The sequence below is a fragment of the Petromyzon marinus genome, chromosome 15, assembly GCF_048934315.1.
Source record: "Petromyzon marinus isolate PM22_M1 ecotype Great Lakes invasive population chromosome 15, UKy_Petmar_22M1.pri1.0, whole genome shotgun sequence".
NCBI lineage: Eukaryota > Metazoa > Chordata > Hyperoartia > Petromyzontiformes > Petromyzontidae > Petromyzon > Petromyzon marinus.
Genome location: NC_133681.1, coordinates 4,440,407 through 4,465,710, shown reverse-complemented (window position 1 = coordinate 4,465,710; position 25,304 = coordinate 4,440,407). Strand labels below are relative to the sequence as shown.

Sequence of the window (25,304 nt, the reverse complement as noted above, 5' to 3'; positions counted from 1 at the left end):
ATAGCTGTGTAAATATAGTACACATGATCTTGTAGATACAACTCTACATAACGTATACACCGTAGTACAGGTATTGACATTGTCATGCACAACAGTACACAGCATTTAAAGTACTTACAACCATATACACACAAACAGTATGTATAAACGGCACTCCAGCATAGTAGATTTACATAGCACAAGGTGCAGTGTTAGATTTACTTAATGTCTGATATTCCATCGGTTGTTTCTACTTAAATTAAGCGAAAGTACTCGGGTTACAGAATCAGAACATGTATTTATACTGTAGAAATTCGATTAGCTCTTTCACAGATGTCCAATAGGGGGCGGGTCAAATCGTTACTTTACAAAAAAACATGATAGTACAAAGGTAAACAAATAAATAAAAAGCGTCCATGGACACACAGCTTCAACATTGCTTTATTAACAGAACATACTGGTTACTGCATTTAAACTTCTAAATACTTTTTTTAGAAACGTTGACGTTATTTTCAGAATACTGAGAAGTAACTTAACTCATACTAGTAGACACAAAGGGAAAGACCATGTAATAAAGCAAGGCATACACAAGTTCAACTCTTCACTGGAAAACGCAAAAAGGTGGACAATGCAAACTTCAAATCGACAGCTCAGGTTAAGCACTTATATTTACGGAACCCCCCCCCCAGCCCCCGTATCAAAATGAACAAATTAGGTTAACCCTTTTCGGTGGGGGAGACAGTCGTCTCTGGTGCAGGCCAATCAGTTTCAAAGACAAAACTTTATCAAGCATGTTGGTGTGCACATCATAGAGCAATGTGGTGAATGCAGACTTGATGCTTGCAATCGGCATTTAAACATCTTGCACACGTGTATTACTGCTAGAAAGCATAAAGCCCATTCCTTTTCCATCATTTTGATACCAGTAAAAAAAGAGACCCATAGATATATTTGAATTGCTTTGGAATCTTTCAAACTCGGACCATCAGAATATTTAAATTGGAGGAATCCGATGAGCGATGCTCTTTTTCAGACGCCCAGTACAGGGGGACTCGAGTTACAAACAATTCGACGCCGCGATCCACCTGGTGCGGATAATTCTGTTGTCATGTTGTGCAAGCGCAGCGAGGACGAATGCCCAAAAGAAACCAAAAACTTTGATTAGCACATCGTGTAGAGGAAGACATAAAATGACGTCGTAACGCATTTTATTCGAGAGCCAGGGGCTTATGGGACCCCGGGGTCCCGCTATAAGATTCATATGTCCAAGTTGCCTCTTCGGATTTCGAGTCATAAGTTCAACCGCCGCACAATAGATGGCAGTAGTGGCATCTATATTTGCACAACATGAAGAACCAATGGCATCTACAGGATATACAACTTTTAAAGTAATTCCCCGTGTGAAGTGTACATGCCGTGCATGTTTAGAATCGACAGGTGTAAAAAGTTGGACCTGGGAACAGAACTCAAGATCCGAAGTCGTTTGTAAGTAGAGTCCCTATCTATATACGCCAGCACACAATGGTCAATACTCTTGCGAAATGCCTTGAGATCTTTAGCATGCCTCTTGTACAAACAACTTCAAATTGAACAAAACATTTAAATTCCATAAAGGATGACCTTTCAAAATGTCACTCATAAGATATCACTCTGGTTATATAACTATTTATACTTCTATGTGAATATTTTGCTATATAATTTCACATGCCGATGTATCGTTTCGAATCAGAATGAAGCTTTGACCATTCAACTTTGGAAATTAAAAGATCTTTCAAGCTGAGGAAGCATTACTTAATTTTGTTTTCTTCTCTAAAGGACCTCTGACACGTGTCGGAAATTGTCATCCAACTACCACGCATAGCCATGAACCCGATACGATGTCTTAAAGGTAATACAGTCGATCGGAAAGGTCAAGGCTGGGCTCCTTGTGAATGCTTTGCCCAACAAGAAAGGCCAGTTTGTGGGCATAATGGCAGGGTGCTGGCACGCGGATGACACCCTGCAAGATAAAGAAAACATTGAAATTAATGTTGCAATATTTACCAACGGTATAAATCGATATTGTCCAATCCAGAAATAAAAAAAATATTTAAAACATTTGGTCATCGAATCATCTCGATTCATTCGCTGTCATTTTTATTTGGCAATAATTAACCTCCGATATAACTCAATGCAGCCCCCTACCGGCCAGTTGTAGTAAAGGTGACACATCTTGTAGGCAAGCCGCTGCATGTGGTCAGGCTTCATGTTGCTGGTGTCGTACACCACATTGTAGTGCGTGGGTGTCACAGTTCCCTGGCGCACTGACTGGCTCACGAGGTAGAAGTCATACCTTGGGGAAACGGCCGTTGTAAGAGGACATAAGAAATATTTGTTTGGGAGTCATGTTTGTGTTATCCTTGTCATGCTACTGTACAGTAAAACCTTGGATTGCGAGTAACTTGGTCTGCGAGTGTTTTGCAAGACGAGCAAAATTTGCAATAAATATTAATTTGATAAACGAGCGAGGTCTTGCAATACGAGTAGTACGTCAACGCTTTGTCTGCCGAGTGTCACGTGATCACAACTGATATACGAGTGCTTTGATATACGAGTGCTTTGGATTACAAACACGTTTCCGGAACGAATTATGCTCGCAATCCAAGGTTTTACTGTACATATGCACAGCCCTTTGACATCTCCCCATTCCCTGTTGCGATGGTAGTTACTTGACCATACTTCACTATGTTAGTCAATGAGGGTTGATTCATGCAGGAGCACTGTAGGTGCATAGAAATGCAAGTACAACAATGGATTGTTTATCTGCACTTCCATGTGCTGCTGACCAAGTATCCCATCAGCCTGTTATGTTATGCATGGTAGATATGCATCCAAGCACGACTTGGGCTCAAACGTGCTTCCAAAACCTGATACTGGGCAATGATTTGGTCACATGCTGTTATAAAAAAATGCTTCATTTGCCGTAATATTAATGCCTAGTTGCTAATCCAGTCAATTCCTTTCAAAAATAGCGTATTCCTACCAATTTCTCATGATTTATCAAGGCAAAAACGATAGCAACACATCGTAAATGACTGTAATAAAAGCCCAATGTCAACAAAATACCCACGTAGTCTTGAAAACCCTTTCCCCCGTCACCCATGCTGTTGACTACCTGGCCCTGTTAAATTACTGCCGAAATTCTTCCTTTCCCCCACTCTTCCCGTGGTCCACTGGACTTACTTGTTCTCGTGTTGTGAAATGCAAATCAAGATTTAGACGCATAACACCCAAGTTGTATTTTGACATTAACCAACAAGTAAAAAAATTGCACGTTAACGGTTTTATTTTTGCACGCGATTAACAAGTTTACAGGTGCGCAACTACAGCACAGGTCTGCAATGATAAAACACAGATTGAGACTGGCAGCTCACCATTCATGACGCGTAGCCTCAGTGTCAATGACCGTGCCAGGCGATGGATTTTGCAGTCCGCTCCTTCCAAACTCAAAGAAACGAGCAATGCCTCTCTTTTTCACCACCACCACAGTGACTTTGGGTCTTCATTAGCCAAAGAAGAAAAAATAAGGACAATTGTAAATAATATACATTTGGAACTACATGTTAGCGTGCTTCGACCATATTTACCAGAGGGCCTCAGTAAAAAATGGGAGTCCTGGCAGACCTCGTTGTCACATGCTATCATGTTGTAACATCTGCACACATGTGATCGCTAATCTGTATATCGTCCACGGCTCTCTCAGCTCGTTTAAATTTCGTCTCAGCAATCTGCATCCCTTAATGTCTGAGCGAGCCTCATCTTTCAGGAGGATCATAACTCAACGGGCCACTCCCAAGATGTGGGGGGCTGCAAACTGGCGGTGTGGAGAACCCCACCTACATCAGAAGGCCAACATGCTTCGTTAATTTTCAAGAAAAGCTCTGTTACCTGGCACTTCATCATCCGGAATAATCTATTGACTGGCACCCGTCATAGACGGCAATACAAATCTTCCTTCACGTATCCAGAAAATATTCCGATAGCCATCCGCGGCACCTTGTTGTGCGCTTCTCATAGATCTATTGTTTACGGACGCTTAAAAACAGGAACCACAGCAGTAGCTATTTAAAAATGATAAAAAGTAAATAATCACGACGTTTCGATTGCAACACAAGCAATCATCATCAGGGTGTGACCATTATCAGGGTGTGACAACCACAGCAAGGAAAACATTCTGAAGGTAAAAAAAAATCCTTGCTGTGGTTGTCACACCTGATGATGATTGCTTGTGTTGCAATCGAAACGTCATGATTTATTTATATCTATTTCATATTTTTATTTTTTCACCTACGTGACTTTACCGAAAGAACCAAGAGTTTGTACTGTATCGTGACAGTACACTATATAAACAGGGTAGTCGTACATTCTCTAAGTGTAGTGTTCTAAGTGTGACACTGACTGGACCATGTGCTGCCTAACCTAATTGTTTAACTGTACTGTACATACAATAATGCACTACTGTATACTGCCCCACTGCTTCTCTACAATCAACTTAGAAATGCAACTGACTGGAGAGCACCTCTGCAAAGAGTATATTATTTCTTATATCATAGATAAAATGTAGGCTTAGTTTCTTTCTTGAAAAGTTTGGTGAACCATTAGTATAACTCTCAGATAACTGGCATAGTTGATTAACCGGTACCCTCCATTGCCCATAACAGAGCTTTTTCCTGTACTTAGCAATACATGCACATTATTAACTTTCAATCCCAAACACTTTCCGTAGCCAACTCGTGAAAACACTGTGACGAGGATTAACGGCAAAAACAGCTGTGGAGAGTTATTATAGCATGCTGAATCCATAGAGCACAGAGGAACTTGTCTCAACACAAAGAATGGCAAGACGAGTGGGGCATACGTGTAGTCAGTGCCCAGGCTCTTTAGGCAGTCGAGTAGCTGTGGAACCTCATGGTTGACTACCATACTCAGCTGTCCGTCCCCCACACCGTCACGGTATACCACAATGCGCATTGGTAGAGTGCGATTGATCTGCTGCCACCTTTTCACTGCCGCTGAAAAAAGACAAATATAACTTTATAGACATCATTAAGTTCAGTTTTGTAAAAGCACTTCAACCTGCCCAATTGTGCCTCTTATTTAATAATTTTTTATCCCAATCAGCTTTTAACGACTACCTTATGTGTTCAAAGAAGAATGTTGCCTGCTATGGACGCATAGACATTGATAACCAAAACATAAACGCCAAAAAGCGCACAAAGCATATGTATATAAGCAACATGTGATTTGTTGCGTTGCAAGAGCCGAGAGATAGCAACTACTTGAGGATGCCTTCATCCAATAGTATATTGATCATGGTCGACAACGACTTGAGTGATTAATCGTACATTTTATTGATCAATTTGGTGAAAAATGGTAAGGAGTCACACCTACCCCCTTTTCAGTACCGACCTCAAATTAGAGAAAATACCATATGCAACTACAACTAAATTTAAGTATCATTGGACCTCCTTTGCCAGTACCAAAATATAATAGGGTTTTTCCCCTTTTTTCTGGCAACAAAACTGAAACCTTTTTTTACAAGGATTCATGTCTGCATTAACCACAATACTTGCAGTCAAAATGCAAACAAAAAACACACTGATAATATATGCATTGTCCTTGAAACTGATTGGTCCACACCAGAGACAGCTTTCTTCAGAGCCTGGTTTCAATTGGTGTTAAGACGCCAAAAGGCGTCATCTGGTCTAACACCAATTGAGACCAGGCTCTGAAGAAAGCTGTCTCTGGTGTGGACCAATCAGTTTCAAGGACAATGCATATATTATCAGTGTGTTTATTGTTTGCATTTTGACTGCAAGTATTGTGGTTAATGCAGACATGAATCCTTATAAAAAAAGGTTTCAGTTTCGTTGCCAGAAAAAAAGGGGAAAAACCCTATTATTAAAACTTAAGTATTTAAATCATTACATCATTAGAATGGCTTGCAATCTGGAGGGAAATAAAGTTCTTACATTGCATGCAAACTTTGAGTCCATCAATCATTTCCTGAGCAGCATGCTGGAAAATGCAACGCGAGTACCATCTGTATGGACAGACAATTTACAATAGAGATAAGCTGAGAAAATTAAGCAGCGAAAATGAAAGTCAATCACACAGTGAGCAATTTAAGTCAATTATATCAGAGCTACATTTCAAAAGTTAACACATTCCTGCGGAGGGAGCTGGTAGGAACGTTGGGTTGCTCGGTCAATGGCCAGGGTCAACGGCGGCACGTGATGTATTCCACAAATATGCCCGACTGAGGGCGGACACAAGCCGGCATGAGTAGGTTAAATGTTGAGTTTTATAAGGGCACCACGGGGTGACCAGCCCCTCCTCTCCCACCCAGACCCTCCCCTCCCACCCCCCACCCAGCCCCTCCCCACCCAGCCCCTCTCCACCCAGACCCTCCCCACCCAGACACACCCCTCCCATTTTTGGATGCACGACGGACGGACACAATAATCCCCTTTGGGCTGGTGCAACCAGGAGGTTCCTACCAGTATCATATTTAAAATTAGCCTAACAATACGCACATCACCTGAGGTTATATTCAATTAATATAGGAATGAGCATCGGTATCACAAAGGGCGGTTAGAAGTATTTATTGTTCATTACTAACCTGGTAAGAGTTTGGTTGAGACTTGCTACGAAGCCACAGACGGACTGCCCACGTGTAATAGAATCGTGGTACGAGTCCACTCCAACCACCATCAACTGCTTAATCTGTATGCCACAAAAATAGATCAAAAGCACATCCAAAGAGAAATGTGTTTGGTATAAATCTAAGAAACTGCTTGTACAACAGGATCACTGAAACACAAGCCAGGTTAACAAACCCACCTGGGAAACATAAAATAGTCCATGCAGACACTAGTCAGATATGTAATTGTGTACCAATTTAGGTCACAATATTTGAGTTCTGTCAGCATCTTGCCACAACTGTTTACAACCCATTACTTCAAGACACTATACTGACCAAATCTTAACATTCACCAACTCTCAGACAAGGCAACCGGATTACTAAATCACAACTGATTCTCTAATAGAAGCTCTTCATTAGCCATAGGATATGTCGACATTAGCGCTCACAAATGACAGCAACTTATTTCCATATAGCAAGCAGTACGTGTTAAGCCTCATCAGGGTAAGCAATTGTTGAAACACAAAGAACCGAACAACATGCAGTCTACTTACAGGTATCTCAACGCTCCACAGCTCTCCACCAAGCTTGCAGTTCATCTGCAATGCAATCTTTGTCGCAACGCTCCTTATCATTTGTGGCTTGCTGAGTGTCCGAGCGAGAACACATTGGCTGGGGAACGGTCGTTCCACACATAGGAACTGCTTGATCGAATCATACTTTCCCTTGTGGATCGTTGGCAGTACGCACATAACCTGATCACATTCCACATTAGAAACAAAAGCACAGATTATATTCTCGCACTTTATACTATGCTAGAAAAGTTTTCTGCCTGGATTGCTACCCAGATTCCTGCCTGCCAAGGGAAAGTGCAGAAGCGTGGTGATACCATCACCCGCATCTCACAACGTTGGGCTGGATTAGTGCATGCTGATGCTATGCCCCCCCCACCCACCACTCTGGCAGTGTATCCCACACAACAGCGCAGGACATGCCTTCATTCTATCATATACATTAACAAAAAGTTTTGCTCACTGGCTGCCAGGAGGGACAAGCCGTCACACGTCCAAAAACAAGTGCCGGCTGTTAGTTAATACAAATACTGGACTATTAACCACATGTACAAACTTAAGTATTATTTTGCATCACTCCCCACCCTCCTTCAAAATACTAATAAACACATTTTTATTGAATTGCAGCATTAAAAAAAAATATTTCCAATGATTGTCCTCTTAACAATGCACCACAAAACCAATATTAGACTTGTGACTAAAATGAGGATCCCACTTACCATCTGGGTGTGATGGTTCAAATTCTGCTGCAAGGTTTGCACAAATGACTGTGCGCGATCCAGAACTTCAAACCTTAAAGACGAAAAAAACACTTTGCTTATTCCAGGCACATGGCACGTGAGAAAAAACACAAAACAAAACTGTAGCCAGAGAACAAGGTTTTAAATACATACAACTCCAGCAGCTTTGTAAATCTGGTCACTCAAGTGGTATACTAAAATAGGGAACATACTTTGGAAGTAAATATTTTAAAACATAATCTGTTCCATCATCCGGACACTCACATTTCCGGCTTGTTGATGTGCATGCCCATGGGTGGGCCGACCTGCATCAGGTTATCTACAATGGCACGAGCTTCATTGCTGTTGTTGTGCGTGAAAAGCAACATCCATTCTTCCAACGAGATGGGTGTCATCAGCTTCATGTTACGAGACTCCCGCGACCAGTCTGCCTGTCTCTGGTTATACTGGTACTAACCACAAAAAATACACCAACTAATAAACAATCTCGGTACCATGTACTCCAATCACTAACTGAATGATTGCATCCAGTATACATATTCTAAACACAAATAAAATGAAACGTGGACATTTACCGATTGATCTTTCTGATAAAGCTTCTCACAAGGCACCACGCGACCAGTCAAGCTCAGCAGTTGCCGATCGAATGACAGGCCCCACTTTGCAAACTCATTACAAGTCTCGGGATTCCTGCATGCAGAACCACACAATTCTGAAATTATTTAATGCACACAGTTTGAATTCTGTGCAGAAACCTTGTCAACCAAGTGATGAAGACATCCCTGCACTTCTCGATTATGGATGTCGTCTGACCATGCTTCACCACACTAATCAGGAGAGTATTCTCCAGCTGAAGGTCCTGGACCAATTTAATTATCATTTTCCACGGATGCCAGCCATGGAAGGTAATTAACACTTGCGAGCAGAAGTTGATAATGCAGTACATTAACCGCCCACCACTGTTTCCTATGAACCCAACCTGTGTTCGATTTCTGACCGTGGCTAACAATCAAAGAAGTGTGATATCTGTCCTGAGAACTTGGCCCATACTTCCCCAACTGGTACTGACCAGTCATGCAGCAGAAGGGAATAATCAAGTTGAACCGTATCTCTATGCTACCAGTCTTCATCAACCCAGACTGTTCAGCATGAAGTAAAATCAAAACAATGGCAAGGCCTTCATCGAGTGGTGTATTGGTGAAAAGGGTAGTATGTCTTTAAGGCGCATCGTTAAGTAGCACCTACAATTATGACAGCACAAGCAACATGTCCAATGAGACCAGCAAACTGCACTTTTAAACTTTTAATAACAAGGCAATGGTAAACTTAACATTTTAACATACAAAAAAAACACACTTATTAATCATTGTGTAACGTTAACCAGCATCAGAAATTGCCAAAACACAATTGGTCTTTATTGCCCAGTTTATCCTCAACTCATTTGCCTATTAAATTTTGCTGCCAATAAATGGTAGTAACCATAAAAACAGTATGGAGATGCATTTTTCTCCCTCATTCCACATTTACGTTGCAGTGCAGAACTTACGATTGGAGTTTTTCAATGAATTTCTGCGTGGTCATTGCCCTCTTGTCTGGGCCAACTTGTGTTTGTAAGCCAAGGTCCTTCATGAGATGAAAATCTGAACGCATTTTGTCGCTCAAACCTGGAAAACACCGCGCTTGCTGAACTCAAATTTGCAACGAAATTAATTCTCAATAATAAATTGAGCAACACTCCCAACAATTACCCAGTAACAATGCCAGACTTTAAAGGCTCACCACGTGAAGACACATGCTCATTGGGTGCAAGCATAAAAAAATACTCGCCGACAAAACGGAGTACAAACAGGAATATCACCAACACACACTTGCAGTCAATTTTGAAAATACGTGCCTTGTAATTTAAGGGTTTCCTAAGCTGCGCACACCTTCCTGTCATGTCAGTACAACATAATGCACACCTTCCGAGTTGTGCTAAAAACAATGAAATTAAATTTTTGGTATATAAATTTAACAGCAAGTAAAAACATGTCAAGAGTAGCATGATATAGAAACCTGTCTACAAAGTTATCCTCACACACCAGCACCAGAGCTATTTTTCCCAATCACACTGTGGGGTTTTCCCATAAAGTGTATATCTATTCGCTGGTGGCAGCTGGGAGGAAACCCTTCAACACAACAAAACCCCCACCTGTTAAGTAGCTGATCTCAGGCAACAGGTGCAGCTCTATTTCCACTGTCTTCCCCACCGAGTCCTTGCGCTTTGAGCGGCTGATCAGCAGTGGCTGTTGCATGTCCTTCACTTCCAGGCTGTAGTGCTTTGGTAATAAAGAGACAAGATTTTACACAACTACAGGTCATTGATTATCCGGCGGCTTTGGGCGCCAATTTTCAAAAACACCAGATAATCACATCATTATTTAAAATAGCTTATTTTTGCAAATTATTGACATCATGTTTGTAGGTGTTATATTTTTTGTTTTAAATTTGTTTACTATATGAAATTGGCATAAAGATAAATATCCTACTTCTTTCAAAAGGTAACGTATTTACTGTACCATACTTACCACTCCAGTCTCTAAGATTCTACATATATGTGCAGTATTTTCATTAAGTTTTATGTAGTGTGTAATGTACTGTATATATGCAAAACTGAAATCAAGCAAAGCTACTTTTTTTGTCACGCGCACGGTGCCGATTGCCGGACTGAATCACAGCCTTTGGGAGCGGTTTTGCAAGTTTCGCTGGATCAGACCACCGGATGTTGGAAGCCAGATAAATGATCAAATGATTTATCACAACTCTAATGAGCAATGGCAGCAATGCTTTTATATATTCATTGGTGGACCATAAAAGCTAGTGCTGAAAAATTTGCATTCCCATTGTGGGGCAGCTAGAATTACTGATACTGACTTTCCACAAACTGGTACTCATTTCATCAATCCCTGATGATAGCACTATAAAGTTCAACCCAGAAGTTATTCCAGTATTACATGGCATCAAATATAAAGTACATGTTTAATAAAAAAAGGAAGACATTACCTTTGTGTAGTATTCATAGTAGGTTACCTCTGTGCCATCCGACTTCAGGAAGGTCATGCTTGGATTTCTATTCCAAGAGATGTCGTCAATTCTGTAAGTCCGATTGTTGTACCTGCAATATAACAATTCACGTTATTGAAATTCATAAAGGTGCCACATTGGGTACAATTACCAACTGCTCCTAAGCAAAAAATAGTATTATTCTGACCTATGTATACACGAGAAACACCATTTCATAATCTTATACTAACTTATTAAAACTATTGCCTTGGATTTCAAAAGCATTTTCTAAATAATCTTCAATAAACAAACTGCCCAGAAGGCACCTATATCTCATCATATCTCATAAACTAAATAGGGTAGATTATGGAAAGTTCTTGGTTGATCACTAGACACAAATACAGGAGTTATAGGCAACAGAGGGCACTGCATAAAAATCCTAATTTGTACTATACTTTATAGGCTCTCACATCTACGCTCAATATCTTCACTACACCACACTGACCAACGTGTTGAAATATGGGCAAACTAACCCCCATGGACTGGCTAAGGGTGGAGAGGCCTTAATCCATTAGTGGAATGGCAATAGCTTGTACGAGAAATTATGCTCTCATGTATTGCAAATTACAAACAAAAAGCTCACATTTTGCAGCAATAAGACCTTACCTTGTGAGTATCACTTGGCCAACAAGCTCCTTTTGGCAGGCATCGTGAAAATGTCGCTCTTCAATTTGCTCAAACAAGGTATACATGAAGTCCAGAACGGACTCATTCCGGAGGATCTTGTGGCTGACGTCTGCACAGAGCATCACATCCGACTCGTAGCACATGATGGAGGTGACAAAACCGGGCCAGACATGTAACCTAGGAGAAACACAGGACACAAGTCACAAAAATGTCAACATGAAAACATAAATCACAATGAATATAAGGTCTGGCTACTACTGCGTTATTTTGACAAGTGGGACATGCCCGCATTTTAATTACACCCAAACTTTTCCCATCGCAGGGGTTACGTTCTTGAAAATAGCCGCAATCGGCATATCCGCGATCCGCAAACTCAAAACGTATGGGAAAATTTTGGTTTCATTCACAGCTTGTAATATGACAACCTAACCCTCATTATGTTTTATGTTACCCTACCTTAACCCAAACATTAAACAGGATGTATCGTTTAATGTAAGCTATGATTAATATTTTCTAGTGTTAAATATAACTTTGACAGTAAATTTATAGAATGGGAAAAACATGTGTACAATAGTGTACACATACATGTAAAGGTAACTCTAAAAAATAAAGATATGCACAGTAAACAAGTAACAAAAACAGATTTTTACTAACTGTGGGAGACAAGGCATGTGTATTCCTTTCGAGGCAGCATCATCGTGAGCAGTGCAGTTCAAGTACAGTACTTATTTCCGGTGCAGACAAGAATCTTGCAGTCCCCCGTGGATAATCAAACCACAGGGGGTGCGATTGACGAACTATTCCTCAACACATTTTGCGTGGTAAAATCCACGATGAGAAAACCCGCAATGGGGTAAAGTTTGACTGGACCAAGCGATACATTTTAGATTGTAATGATCATTATTGACATTTCTCTACTGTTGCAACAGACTTAAGACTGCAGAATTTACAATCTGGCACAAAGATCTTTCTCTGCAGACACACAAAGGCTTAAGACATTAAGCATTGTGCCACCATCATTGAGTTTGGCTATATAGAGTAAGGAGTGATGGGATCAATGTACCTGTGCTGTGGAATGGTGAATGCATCATCTGGATTGTAGTAGTTACGTCCAATCTGTTGCATGTTGACCATCTTCAGCACCCTTTAAAAAAATGAGCTTGTTTTACTTCCTTTCACATCAACTACCATTTATTTTGAAATGAAAATGTCCCATGACATTTATCCACAAATAAATTTGCATTTTTATTGAAATTATAATGTACCAAGTATTCCCTGCGACATGACACCATCAAAGCAAAAACTAAGTTAAGTCTTTTATACAATGAGCCAAGAATGTGTCCCACACATGACACTCCACGAGGCCCACCCCCTCGCGTGATGTCACTCCACATGAGGCCCACCCCCTCATTAATATTCATGAGTGGGTGAATTTGTACAAGAAGGAAGGTCGAGCTAAGTGAAATAATTTATTACGCAAAATCGCTTCAAATGACGTTTCTTTACAGAAAGTGACAGTAAAAAAATCTACGCAGCGCAGTGCTACATCCGTACGTAACGTCACTGCAAAAGAGGCCCCCCCCCTTTATTAATATTCATGCCCACGTGGAAATTTACACGAACGCACAAGGTCGCACACTCCACATGCCACACCCCTCTCATTACTAATCATGAACGGGTGACGTCACTCCACATGTAGCAACCCTCCCCAATAACCATTAGTGAGTGACGTCACTCCACATGGGGCACCCCCCCCCCCATTAATAATCATGAGCTGAACAATTTTTCTATTGAATATTTCACATTTACTCCAATATACACCCGTCCTTGGACGGGCAAAAGGCTAGTAGATAAATAATACAGTAAAACCTTGGATTGTAACTTGGTCTGCGAGTGTTTTGCAAGACGAGCAAATTTTTTAAAATAAATATTAATTTGATAAACGAGCGAGATCTTGCAATACGAGTAGTACGTATACGCTTTGTCTGCCGAGCGTCACGTGATCACAACTGATATACGAGTGCTTTGGATTACAAACACGTTTCCGGTATGAATTATGCTCACAATCCAAGGTTTTACTGTAATCACATTTTATGTCCCCTTCCAGTAGCACGTTAAAGGCATACTGTTGGCCCACAAAGATTTAATTAGGCTGAAAAATCCATCTCTTGAATACTAAAAGGTACCATTTCCTTTCCTTAAATTACAGGTATTTATAAGCTGACAGCAAGACACGACGATGCAGCTGCAGTGAGGACTACTTATGCAGTGATTATGAGTTTACATGTTAAGATAAACGTTAAACATGGAAAATGAATGGCCAAGTGTGGCAGGAACCAGTCAGTGCAGGGCATTGCTGCCATTCGCGACTGCTGGTGGGGGTGTTTGTGTGCCATGAGTTTTGGGGTCAATCTGGAAAGGTACATTTAATTTACACTTTTAAAAAATGTTTGTTTATCCATCAAAGGGCAAATATTTAATTCATTGGTCATATGGTTGAACCGTTTGATTAAAACAATTATGGGATGTATATCTGAGCTTAAGGGAAAATATACAGTTTGCAAATGTTCCAGCAAGAGAGACCTGAGCTACATTATTTACTTGCGAAAGATGATGTTAAACAGCACAATGGCAGTCGGTGATGATGGTGGGAGTTCGTTGGTCAAAGTGATGGTGATCTTTATCTTCTGTTCCTGTCTTGTTTTGCTCCATACCTCACTCACCTGAATATATGCATGGAAAACATCACACATGTGTCACTATAATGTTATGTGGGATGTCAAAAATGCAACTCAGTACATGTTCATGTTGTAAAAATTCTACTCAAAAGTCTCAACTTATACAGATTGATCATAAATTGGCCATCAAAATTTTTTTTAAAAAATATTTGAGCATCTGAAGAGAACGTGTTGAAATAAAACAATGCCCTCTGATTAAGTCTCCAGATATTTTCAGACTGGTCCTCCACTGGAATGCTTGCCCAAATGCATTTTTTTAGCATTTTCAATGAACAAATGTTTGGTATGCGAGAGGACCTGGAGAAAACCATGCACATGCAGAAGGGCATATGGCACAGTTTGGCACCAGCTATCATAGAGTGCGGTTGTGTCGCTAAGAGTTCTCTGCAATGCGTACAATGTCTTTAAAAACAACGGCGAGCCAATAGCGCTTTCCCAGACTCAAAAGGCGAGTGGGACCCACCTTACAACTTGCAGAAAAAGGGTTAAGTGACCGCAGAATTTACCTTCTCGAGTTTCTTGGGCAAGTAGAGAATGCAGCCATCAAAGGCTCGCGTTTCACCGAGCAGCTCATTATGTTCATGTAACAGCGCAATCCTCAGACGTTTGGATTCCAGCTCTGGGCTGAATGTCACGTGGTACTGATATACCATCCACATCTTCCGCGACATTAACTTGAAGTAGTTGGTCAGTAGTTTGACCGGCTGACCTGACAAGCCTGGAACCCACATTCCAAATGGAATGCAGGGGAAAACAAACGTGTAAAAAGAATTTAGCTTAATCCTATACATCATTGTCTTTTTTAAATATTTAAGAACATGCAATTGCATCCCTATGATTAATAACATAGCTAACAATATATTTATAAATTACCAACCTGTATGTATTTTTTGGAGGAAAACTCCGAGGTCAATGGTGGTGGCATGTTATGTTTGGTTTATGCAAACGAGGTCAAATTTACTCAAAGGAAATTAACACTTCACCTAATTATTAATGTTATCGACCCCAATACTGCTTATCCGATCCACCAATTGAAAGAACCCAACAGGCCCAATTCAAAATCATATAATGGATAGGCATGTGCCATTGTGGAGGGGTGAGGATGGGGGCGGAGGGAGCCATGGCATCAATAGATTTGTATCAACTCGAGAGTGGTAAGTCGTGCGAGTTGATCGCTGGTGAGTACTGTCAGGTAAGTGATCTATATCTCACGAGGGTCTGGTGGCACATGTCATCATGTCACTCTGTCCGCAGGTCGGGCTGTCCACTAGTGACCAATAATTGTGCCTGTGTGAACGCTCAAAGTGTGTTGTTCGGCAAAATGGAAGAACCGGAAAGAGACGAAGACCTAAAGGAGAATGGCTTGACGACATAAGATTGGTGTCAGAAAGATGTTGCACTACCTGAGCATACTGGCATAAGACAAGAGGAAAGTGGAAACAAATGACGAAATGTGCAGTGGACACCTCCGGGCTATCTCCCCAAGGATCGTGGTGATGATGAACGCTCACCAGTCTTAGACTGACGGACATGTTCCATTGTCTGGCGAGTCATCAAGCCGACATCCATTGCCTGCATCTGGCCACGACGGCGGCCCCCGCGATCCACTACCATCAGCCCCTCCATGCCTGCTGACACTAAAGATACATCTATAGGAGGGGAAAAAGACAAAAGTACTTTTACACATTAAAACTGTACATCTGTACGATAAATAATTGTTAGCCTTCACTGAACAGAAACTCCTTCACATCTCTAATTTTTTGTAATATTTTCGTACGGTGTTTTGATTTTAAAGCTAATTGGCCAATATAATTCGATGAAATATTAAAATAAATAATTAACGGGACAAAATGTTAAAACACATACCTGAAGTTAATCCAGAATCAGGCTCCATGTTAATCACAAGAAAGAAAATAGGTAAGCTTAGTACTTGATAAAAATTTTACTCCAAGCAATGTTTAAATACAATGTTTCTTATTCGTATATTTACCAAAAATATATTATCGCATACACATCATATAGCTAGCAAAGCCTCACTGAGCCACAATACTTTTTTGTACAATCCTACATTCGGAGGATTTCAAAGTTCATAAACGAGTTTTCGGCATGAGTAAACTGGAGTGATGTAATAATCCAAATGCACATGAGAGAATACTCAAAAACTCTGCAGATTAAAATATCCATATATACTACCCTCTCCTGACCACCTTGCAGTCCAAGCCTACAACACCTGATATTCCAAAAGTATCCCAGCCAAGCACTAAACAGGATGGAATCTGCTTAGCTTCCGAGTTCTAGCCTTTCATGGTGACAAGGTCGTTTATACTCGATTTATTAAAATTGCTTTAATAGATTGGGAAACAGTGAAGGCCTACAAATCTAAAACTCAATCTTTAAATTTTGATTTAAAGCTTTCGTGACTGCAGGGATTCATATTCTTGGTTCTTTCGGTAAAGTCACCTGATGATGATTGCTTGTGTTGCAGGCGAAACGTCGTGAGAATTTTAATGTTTTATAAAAAAATGTTTTTTTATCATAATCTTTAGTTAGACTGGAGAAACCTGATGAACTTTGTTCTTTTTCACAGATGTCCAGTAAGTCCACAAGCCCAGAGCAGATATTTCACCTGTTGGTTTCGATGGCTCTATGGTGTCTTCTTTGGTTCTTTCGGTAAAGTCACGTAGAATGAGAATAAAATAATAAATTGATAAAATAAAATAACACAATAATATTCTCACGACGTTTCGGCCACAACACAAGCGGCCTTCATCAGGTGAAGGGGACGAGACTGTCTGGAGGACAGCGCTGGAGTGAGAAAGCCACGCTGAGATCACGACCTTTAAGCTGTGTGAGAACAAACAAAGCGCCTTGACAAAGGAATTAGCATATAATTTAGCATTGAAATGGCTGAGTGATTAGCTTGTGACTGGTCACAGAAAAGGCTATGTTAAAGCATACACATCCGCAGAGGCACTCCTTGACAAAGGAATGAGCATAGAATTTAGCATTGAAATAGCTGAGTGAATAGCTTGTAACTGGTCACAGAAATAGCTATGTTAAAGTCAGAGCATATACATTCACCGAGGCACCTAGTACAAATCAAACAGGAGAATTTAGCATTGAAATAACTAGGTGAATTTAGCATTGAAATAACTGAGTGATTAGCTTGTGACTGGTCACAGAAATGGCTATGTTGAAGTCAAGGCCTACACATCTGAGCTATTCACAGTAACTGGGTATACAATACAATATATAATGAATACTACATAGTGAACCAATAAAAAATACTAAAATATAAATTACCTCAATGTTATCAATAAACTCTAAATTCTCCAATCAGCTAAGCTACCAACAAGTCGTTATATATCACTATGCTATATGGCGAAAAATGGGTGGATTCTTACCCTCAACTTTAGCAACACAGATAGCTATAGGTCCCGTTCAGACGGACGAGTTCATCCATGGTCGGAACAGAGGGGGAGAGAGACAGCTGCGAGGCGCTGTTATACTCCATGTTGTAAACCATACCATTAACCGTGGTGTGAGAGGTATTAAGAGTCAATGCCAGCGAAAGAGCTGCGGTCTGAAGGTCATCGTAAAATACAATTAATTAAGAACGGAAATGGTTTAACACATCTTTCCAATGGTTACTAAGCCAGAATCCATCTTCTCGGTTGAAATTGTCTCTGTGCTTGTAGATGTGAATGGCCTCATGAACGAATCTCTCATGGTAGCCGGTTGGTTTGCAAAAAACCTCCGTCTTGGAGAAGTCAATGTCATGTGAGCCCACTGAATTATAACAGTGATCTGCCACGGCAGAGGAGTTCGTTCTACCGTGTTTCAAGCCTGCTTTATGTTCGCGGATGCGGTCCGAGATATGTCGTTTGGTTTCTCCAATGTAGCTACTACCACAGAGGCACTTTAGTTTGTAAACGCCCGGGTACTGTATATCTGGAACAGCATCTTTTACAGATGGAACTAGATCACGGATTTTATGTACTGTGTTGAATCGGACCTGGATCTTGTGTTTATTCAGGATTTTGGAGATCTCTTTAGCGACCCCTGCAATGTAGGGTAAGGTGATGGTTTTGAGTGGCTCCACAAGAGGATCCTTCTTCATGACTGGAGTGATGGCTTTGCGGATTGTGTAGTCGGAGTAACCATTAGCCCTGAGAGCCTGGTGTACGTGCTTGAGTTCACTGGTAATGTGTTCCTGGTCGGAAATGCATTGGGCTCTATGGTATAGAGTCTTGATGAGGGAGTTCTTCTGGGATGGATGGTGGTGGGAATCCGGTTTCAAGTAAGCATCTGTATGGGTAGCTTTCCTGTAGACAGTGGCTCATTGAACCATGTCTCCTTTTAATTAAGACATCCAAAAAGGGTAGTTTGCCATCTTTTTCGACCTCCATGGTAAATCTGATGGCTGGGTGTATGGAATTGATGTGGCCGCGGAATTGGTCTAGAGCAGGCTGGCCATGTGGCCAGATGACAAAGGTGTCATCCACGTACCTCTTCCATAAGGTTGGGCGTAGAGTGGCAGTCTGGATGGCGTCAGTTTCGCCATATAGCATTGTGATATATAACGACTTATTGTTGGTAGCTTAGCTGATTGGAGAATATAGAGTCACATATAGAGTCACTAAAAAGATCTCCAAAATCCTGAATAAACACAAGATCCAGGTCCGATTCAACACAGTACATAAAATACGTGAACTAGTTCCATCTGTAAAAGATGCTGTTCCAGACATACAGTACCCAGGTGTTTACAAACTGAAGTGCCTCTGTGGTAGTAGCTACATTGGAGAAACCAAACGACATATCTCGGACCGCATCCGCGAACATAAAGCAGACTTGAAACACAGTAGAACGAACTCCTCTGCCGTGGCAGATCACTGTTATAATTCAGTGGGCTCACATGACATTGACTTCTCCAAGAAGGAGGTTCTTTGCAAACCAACCGGCTACCATGAGAGATTCGTTCATGAGGCCATTCACATATACAAGCACAGAGACAATTTCAACCGAGAAGATGGATTCTGGCTTAGTAACCATTGGAAAGATGTTTTAAACCATTTCCGTTCTTAATTAATTGTATTTTACGATGACCTTCAGACCGCAGCTCTTTCGCTGGCATTTACTCTTAATACCTCTCACACCAAGGTTAATGGTATGGTTTACAACATGGAGTATAACAGTGCCTCGCAGCTGTCTCTCTCCCCCTCCTCTGTTCCAACCATGGATGAACTCGTCCGTCTGAACGGGACCCGTAGCTATCCGTGTTGCTAAAGTTGAGGGTAAGAATCCACCCATTTTTCGCCATATAGCATTGTGATATATAACGACTTATTGTTGGTAGCTCAGCTGATTGGAGAATATAGAGTTTATTGATAACATTGAGATAATCTATATTTTAGTATTTTTTATTGGTTCACTATATAGTATTCATTATATATTGTATACCCAGTTACTGTAAATAGCTCAGATGTGTAGGCCTTGACTTCAACATAGCCATTTCTGTGACCAGTCACAAGCTAATCACTCAGTTATTTCAATGCTAAATTCGCCTAGTTATTTCAATGCTAAATTCTCCTGTTTGATTTGTACTAGGTGCCTCGGTGAATGTATATGCTCTGACTTTAACATAGCTATTTCTGTGACCAGTTACAAGCTAATCACTCAGCTATTTCAATGCTAAATTCTATGCCAATTCCTTTGTCAAGGAGTGCCTCTGCGGATGTGTATACTTTAACTTAGCTATTTCAATGCTAAATTCTATGCTAATTCCTTTGTCAAGGGGTGCCTTTGCAGATGTGTATGCTTTAACTTTAACATAGCCTTTTCTGTGACCAGTCACAAGCTAATCCACTCAGCCATTTCAATGCTAAATTATATGCTAATTCCTTTGGCAAGGCGCTTTGTTTCTTCTCACACAGCTTAAAGGTCATGATCTCAGTGTGGCTTTCTCACTCCAGCGCTGTCCTCCAGACAGTCTCCGTCCCCTTCACCTGATGAAGGCCGCTTGTGTTGTGGCCGAAACGTCGTGAGAATATTATTGTGTTATTTTATTTTATCAATTTATTATTTTATTCTCATTCTACTTGACTTTACCGAAAGAACCAAAGAAGATGAATCTTTGCAGTCACGAAAGCTTTAAATCGAAATTTGGCTCTATGGTGGTCAATAACAATGAAATTAGTATTTATCAAATGAGTCACTCGTACTTGCTACATACAGGAAAAGCTTCACGAAATCATCTATACAAATCTTATGAACATTATTCCACAGTATTGGTTTTCTCCCACATGCAAAATATTCCTTGAAAATTTAATTGGCCAAACAATTCAATTCCTCTTGCATCTTGAATTTTTAAGGACTCATTGAGACTTATGAGGTTGATGGCATTATAGTTCTTCACATTATTTTTGTATGTTGGTAAAGTTTATTCTGCAAAATGAAATTACAATACATCTTCATTATAAACGAATATACTATAAATAACACCATTACCAATGTAGTTGTATTGTAATGTATGCAACTGTAATGTAATGTAAGCAATAAAACAAAACAAGACGTAACTGACATTTATGACTATAGCGGCAAAAGCAACCATACCTGTGACTGGCTTCCTGGAAGAGGGCATGGTGGCTTTCTGGCGACCTCTGCCTATAAGGTCACTCGCAGATTCAACTCCGAGTTGTGAAGCGAGCGGTGGCGGTTGAGCCATCTTAAAACACAAACATGCCATTAGGAACACTGAAGATTTGCCTACACGAAAATTTCCACAAACTAACGTCTTTTAGTAACCACATCGCGATTTTGTGCACAAAAAAATTGTACACGCGCAAGCAGGTAAAGGGGTTTGTTTTCAAGTTGTGCGTGAATCAGAACATGTGCGACCTTCCAATTGCAGCTTCCAGATTCAACTTGCGTTCTAGAAAACTTAGTTTACATTTTTATTCACTTAAAAGTTGGAAATGGAGTAATTAAACGTGCAAATGTACGACTTTAAATGTGTAGCATTAAACCAAATAAAATTAGTCTCTTAAGTGTCTGCATACACAAAACAAGATTTTCTGCAGACAGCTTATTCACTTCGCAGGCCTGTACATTTACATTTAAGGTGCTTGTCTATATAATTTCTGCTTGGCATTGGTCTTTAAAATTAGTTGGACTTAACAAATATTTACATAAAACTAATTTATTTTGTAACAACCCAGGAGGCTCAGCTGTCAAGCAGCCTGTAATCAAAGTTACGAGTTAACCACCCCACCATAGAAATTTCTGGATTATCACAACTGGCTCAGCATGGTTGTAAACAGGATCTGAGCAGCGACCTCGATGCCAATTTGAGCTGAGAATCACTTTTTGAATGTGCTCTTGTATGTCATGCAACTGTTGTTCGGAACACGTGCCTTAGAAACATGAGTTTAGATTATTTGGCTGCTATAAATTTCCACAAGCCACTTCGTTGAGCTGTCAATTGTGGCCACGTCGCTTCTGAAAAATAAGTTAATAAACTCGGTGGGAATTTTTTTTATTTAAAGCTTTCGTGACTGCAGGGATTCATATTCTTGGTTCTTTCGGTAAAGTTACGTAGAAGGGAAACAATAAAATAAATAAAAAATATAAAACAATAAAATTCTCATGTTTCGACTGCAACACAAGCAATCATCAGGTGTGAAAACCACAAGAAAATTTGAAAAAAGTGGCGGTTATTTTTAAAGTTAGCACCACGGAGAAATCCACGTGATTGCCTGTATGTACAGTATTTGCATATGCTTAGAACAGTGGACTTTGCCTGGTAGGATGGAGATGGTTTATACTCTTTGGTTCTTTCGGAAAAGTCACGTAGGTAGAAAATGGATCACGACGTTTCGATCGCAACACAAGCAACCGTCATCAGGTGAGACCAACACAGCAGGGGAAATGCTGACGAAGGAGTCCTTTACCGAAAGAAGCAAAGCGTATGGATTTCCTGCAGTAACGAACGCTTCAAATCAAAGATATTATTTGGTTTTAGTTGTACGATTGGGTGATTTTTTACCTTTTAAAATTTTGCACTACTGTTTTTTTATTGTTGTAACTGTGACAAAGCGCTTCATAGATCGGGCTTTTTCAGTAGTGGGCGGCGTTTGATTTTGATTGGCATGGCTATCCACCGAGTGGGCGGGCTCTGGGCGGCAACAGTAAAGTGTCATCACTGAGCACGCCCATCGACCATTCAGTATTCGTTCTCAATCAGATTTATACTGGAAGAATCCATCCATCCAATTAATTATAAAGCTCTTTTTCAGCGATGTCCAGTTGGGGCGGGTAAGAACGTTACATCAACAATACAAAAACACAATTGAAATCTGTCAGGCGTACTTAATTTTGAGTGATTTATACCCATACCCGTCAACCCATAAGGTTTACCCCCGTATTCTTGTATATGGAAATCGTGTTTAGGTCCATACGGCCGTACAGCTGTTTCAATACGGAGAAATTAGTTTGTCTATTTGTGTTTCTCACTTGTGATGGGACTTCGTAGGATAAATGTTAAGATTTATAAGAGCACGGGGTGACCAATAAGGTCTGAATTGGTCTGTAATTAGGCACTAAGGTGTTAAACAGAGAAATATATACCCATCACTCATTTTGTGAGTTTAAATTAATACCAATATTAGTGGGGATGTGTTGCCATCGAGATCCGCGAGGAAATGGAAAATTTTATTGTTAAAAATCATCCGCAGCCGTCCCGACGCCCGTCATCATCGCGAACAATCGAGAGACGTCGACTTACGCTAGCTAAACAACAACCTCTCTCAAGATTCGTTCGGTAACGTCGCGTAGAACGGAAATAAAATAATAACAAAAACATAAAATAAAATACAATTCTCACGTTGTTTGGGCCGCAACGCATGTAGCCGAAAACCCAACAAGATGAATCCCTGCGTGTCACGAAAGCTCTAAATCGAAACTCGGGACTCTCCCGAGACTCGTGGCGCGCGCGTGTGTGCGCGCGTGTTTATTTTTGGCCTCAGGGTGCACATAGCCTGGCACAAGCGTCGTGGTGACGTCACCGCCACTTAGTGGCGAATGGCGGTTGTTGTTGTTGTTGTTTATTTTTGTTGACGCCACGTGCTTGACTCACGGCGGACGAGGCTCCGGCATCGCCTTGCGCGTGCGCAGGCGGTGCTGCGGCCTCCTCGCCACGGCCGCGCCCGCGGGCACGCGCGCGGCCCCTCCCAGGCATCATCTTGCGACGCCTCTCCTTAAAAAAAGCGAGATAAGATTCGTGTGTTTTTTTAAAGACATCAAGATGTAAAACAAAAAAATATGTATATACAAGACACCGATTAATTTTGCACGCAAGCGACCAACGAGAAAACCGCGACGTTTTTACCAACACGCGTTGAATTTAAAATGGCGCCAAAAACCGCGACATCTAACCGGTGAATAGAATTTAAAATTACGCGTTTAGAAAACTTTAAAACGTTTCGTTTACATCGCTAAATTAAAACGAGCGTCCAGATTGCCGGTATAAAACGTGAAAACTTTTCTTTAAAAAAAAATCTTACTTTATCGCCTCACAAGGTTTTCGCCCGCGACTTTCTGAAGAGGACACCCCACCGGGCCGTGTGAGCCTCAGCACCCCCAGCCGGCCTTATATATAGCAGCTCCACATTCGCCCCGCGATTCATGTATCCTGCCGCGATGCGATATAATCCCCCGCTCTCCAAAACTACGCTCCCGTTCATTTTACTTTTCGGACAGTTATGTATATTGGCAGTGTTTAGAATTTCGTGTGAATGTACGTAGTGTTTATATATTTATTTATTTTTAAAAATAATACTTTTACGGTATATAGAGATAGTCCGGTCGTAAGACCAGACCCCTGTCACAGAAATGTGGAATGGCCACGACTACATGAAAACATTTTCATTAGTTGGGCTGAGCCGAACTCCAGTGTGCGTTTTACCTACTTATGTCTATGAATTGTATGGGTTTATTACTTTATTGTACAACTAGGGAGTATATTGTACAGGCGTAAAGTTTCGCTCCATTGCCAAAGCGATTCAGATTTTAACTTGCTGAGATGCAGAGTCGAATATTCGATGAAAAGAATCGAACAAAATGTAGAAACATTTTGAATTTAGACGCCTCTAGTGGCTGTAGATGGAACTAATTAGGATACAGTTCTGGATTGAACAGTGAAAATGTCTATTATTGCGCTATTAATGTTGAATAATCGATGCAGGTAAATTCTTAATACGAGTTGCCACCTTTACCACTGAAGATCAAACCGAGATGTTTCTCAGCCACCCACCATATCTCCGGTACAATTAAACGCATCCCGCACAAATACTGATGTCAGTTATCCCACACTATCCGGGTCAAACCGGGACGGGTGGTAACCCGAGCTATAACGTACACGACACGGATATATGTTCCACGTGTAATCACATCTGTCAACCCCTTTTTCAGTGCCCTACCTTATTGCAAACCAATCCAGACCTTATTGGTCACCACGTGCCCCTTATAAATCTTAACGTTCATCCGACAAAGTCGCATCACAAGGCAGAAACACAAACAGACGTTTTATTACTAATTTTTTTTTACCGTATTGAAACGGCTTTACGCCGTAGGGATTTAAAAACTCAATTTCCATGTACAAGAATACGGGGTAAACCGTATGGGTTGACACGGTATGTGGAGTAGTCACGCTCGGTAGAGAATTCAAGGTGGTGATTTGCGCTGATGGATGATGCGTTACATTATATCTATCGGACCCTTTTTTTTGGCAGTGTCAAAATGATGGAAAATATAAGAATAGCTTTTACCCTTTCCATATCTGTCAACCCATACGGTTTACCCCGTATTC

The 25,304-nt window shown here is 40.8% G+C and overlaps 1 protein-coding gene across 2 annotated transcripts; it reads right to left on the bottom strand.

Annotated features, from left to right (window-relative positions):
• Window positions 1–402: 402 nt before the first annotated feature.
• PIWIL1 (piwi like RNA-mediated gene silencing 1) lies at window positions 403–24,096 on the bottom strand. Of its 2 annotated transcripts, none has more exons than XM_032954704.2 (21): window positions 24,001–24,096; window positions 23,574–23,693; window positions 21,053–21,164; window positions 15,952–16,089; window positions 14,947–15,158; window positions 14,304–14,425; window positions 12,766–12,846; window positions 11,682–11,879; window positions 11,016–11,127; window positions 10,165–10,291; window positions 9,520–9,637; window positions 8,549–8,663; window positions 8,238–8,425; window positions 7,953–8,025; window positions 7,216–7,416; window positions 6,641–6,744; window positions 5,991–6,061; window positions 4,877–5,030; window positions 3,393–3,518; window positions 2,164–2,311; window positions 403–1,978 (listed from the first exon to the last, which is right to left on the bottom strand). In XM_032954704.2, the coding sequence occupies exons 2-21, from the start codon at window positions 23,676–23,678 to the stop codon at window positions 1,862–1,864; spliced, it is 2,622 nt and encodes an 873-aa protein (XP_032810595.1). In that variant the 5' UTR covers window positions 23,679–23,693; window positions 24,001–24,096; the 3' UTR covers window positions 403–1,861. The 2 variants fall into 2 exon arrangements, with proteins under 2 accessions (XP_032810595.1, XP_075923357.1); XM_076067242.1 differs by having other exon boundaries at window positions 15,952–16,077.
• Window positions 24,097–25,304: the final 1,208 nt, after the last annotated feature.

Coding starts and splice junctions, on each gene's coding strand:
- PIWIL1 (XM_032954704.2), bottom strand. CDS start 23,678: ATGATGCCTGGGAGGGGCCGCGCGCGTGCCCGCGGGCGCGGCCGTGGC. Junction 10,292..11,015: donor ACTATGAATACTACACAAAG/GTAATGTCTTCC, acceptor TTATTACCAAAG/CACTACAGCCTGGAAGTGAA. Junction 8,426..8,548: donor TTTATCAGAAAGATCAATCG/GTAAATGTCCAC, acceptor TTTTGTGGTTAG/TACCAGTATAACCAGAGACA.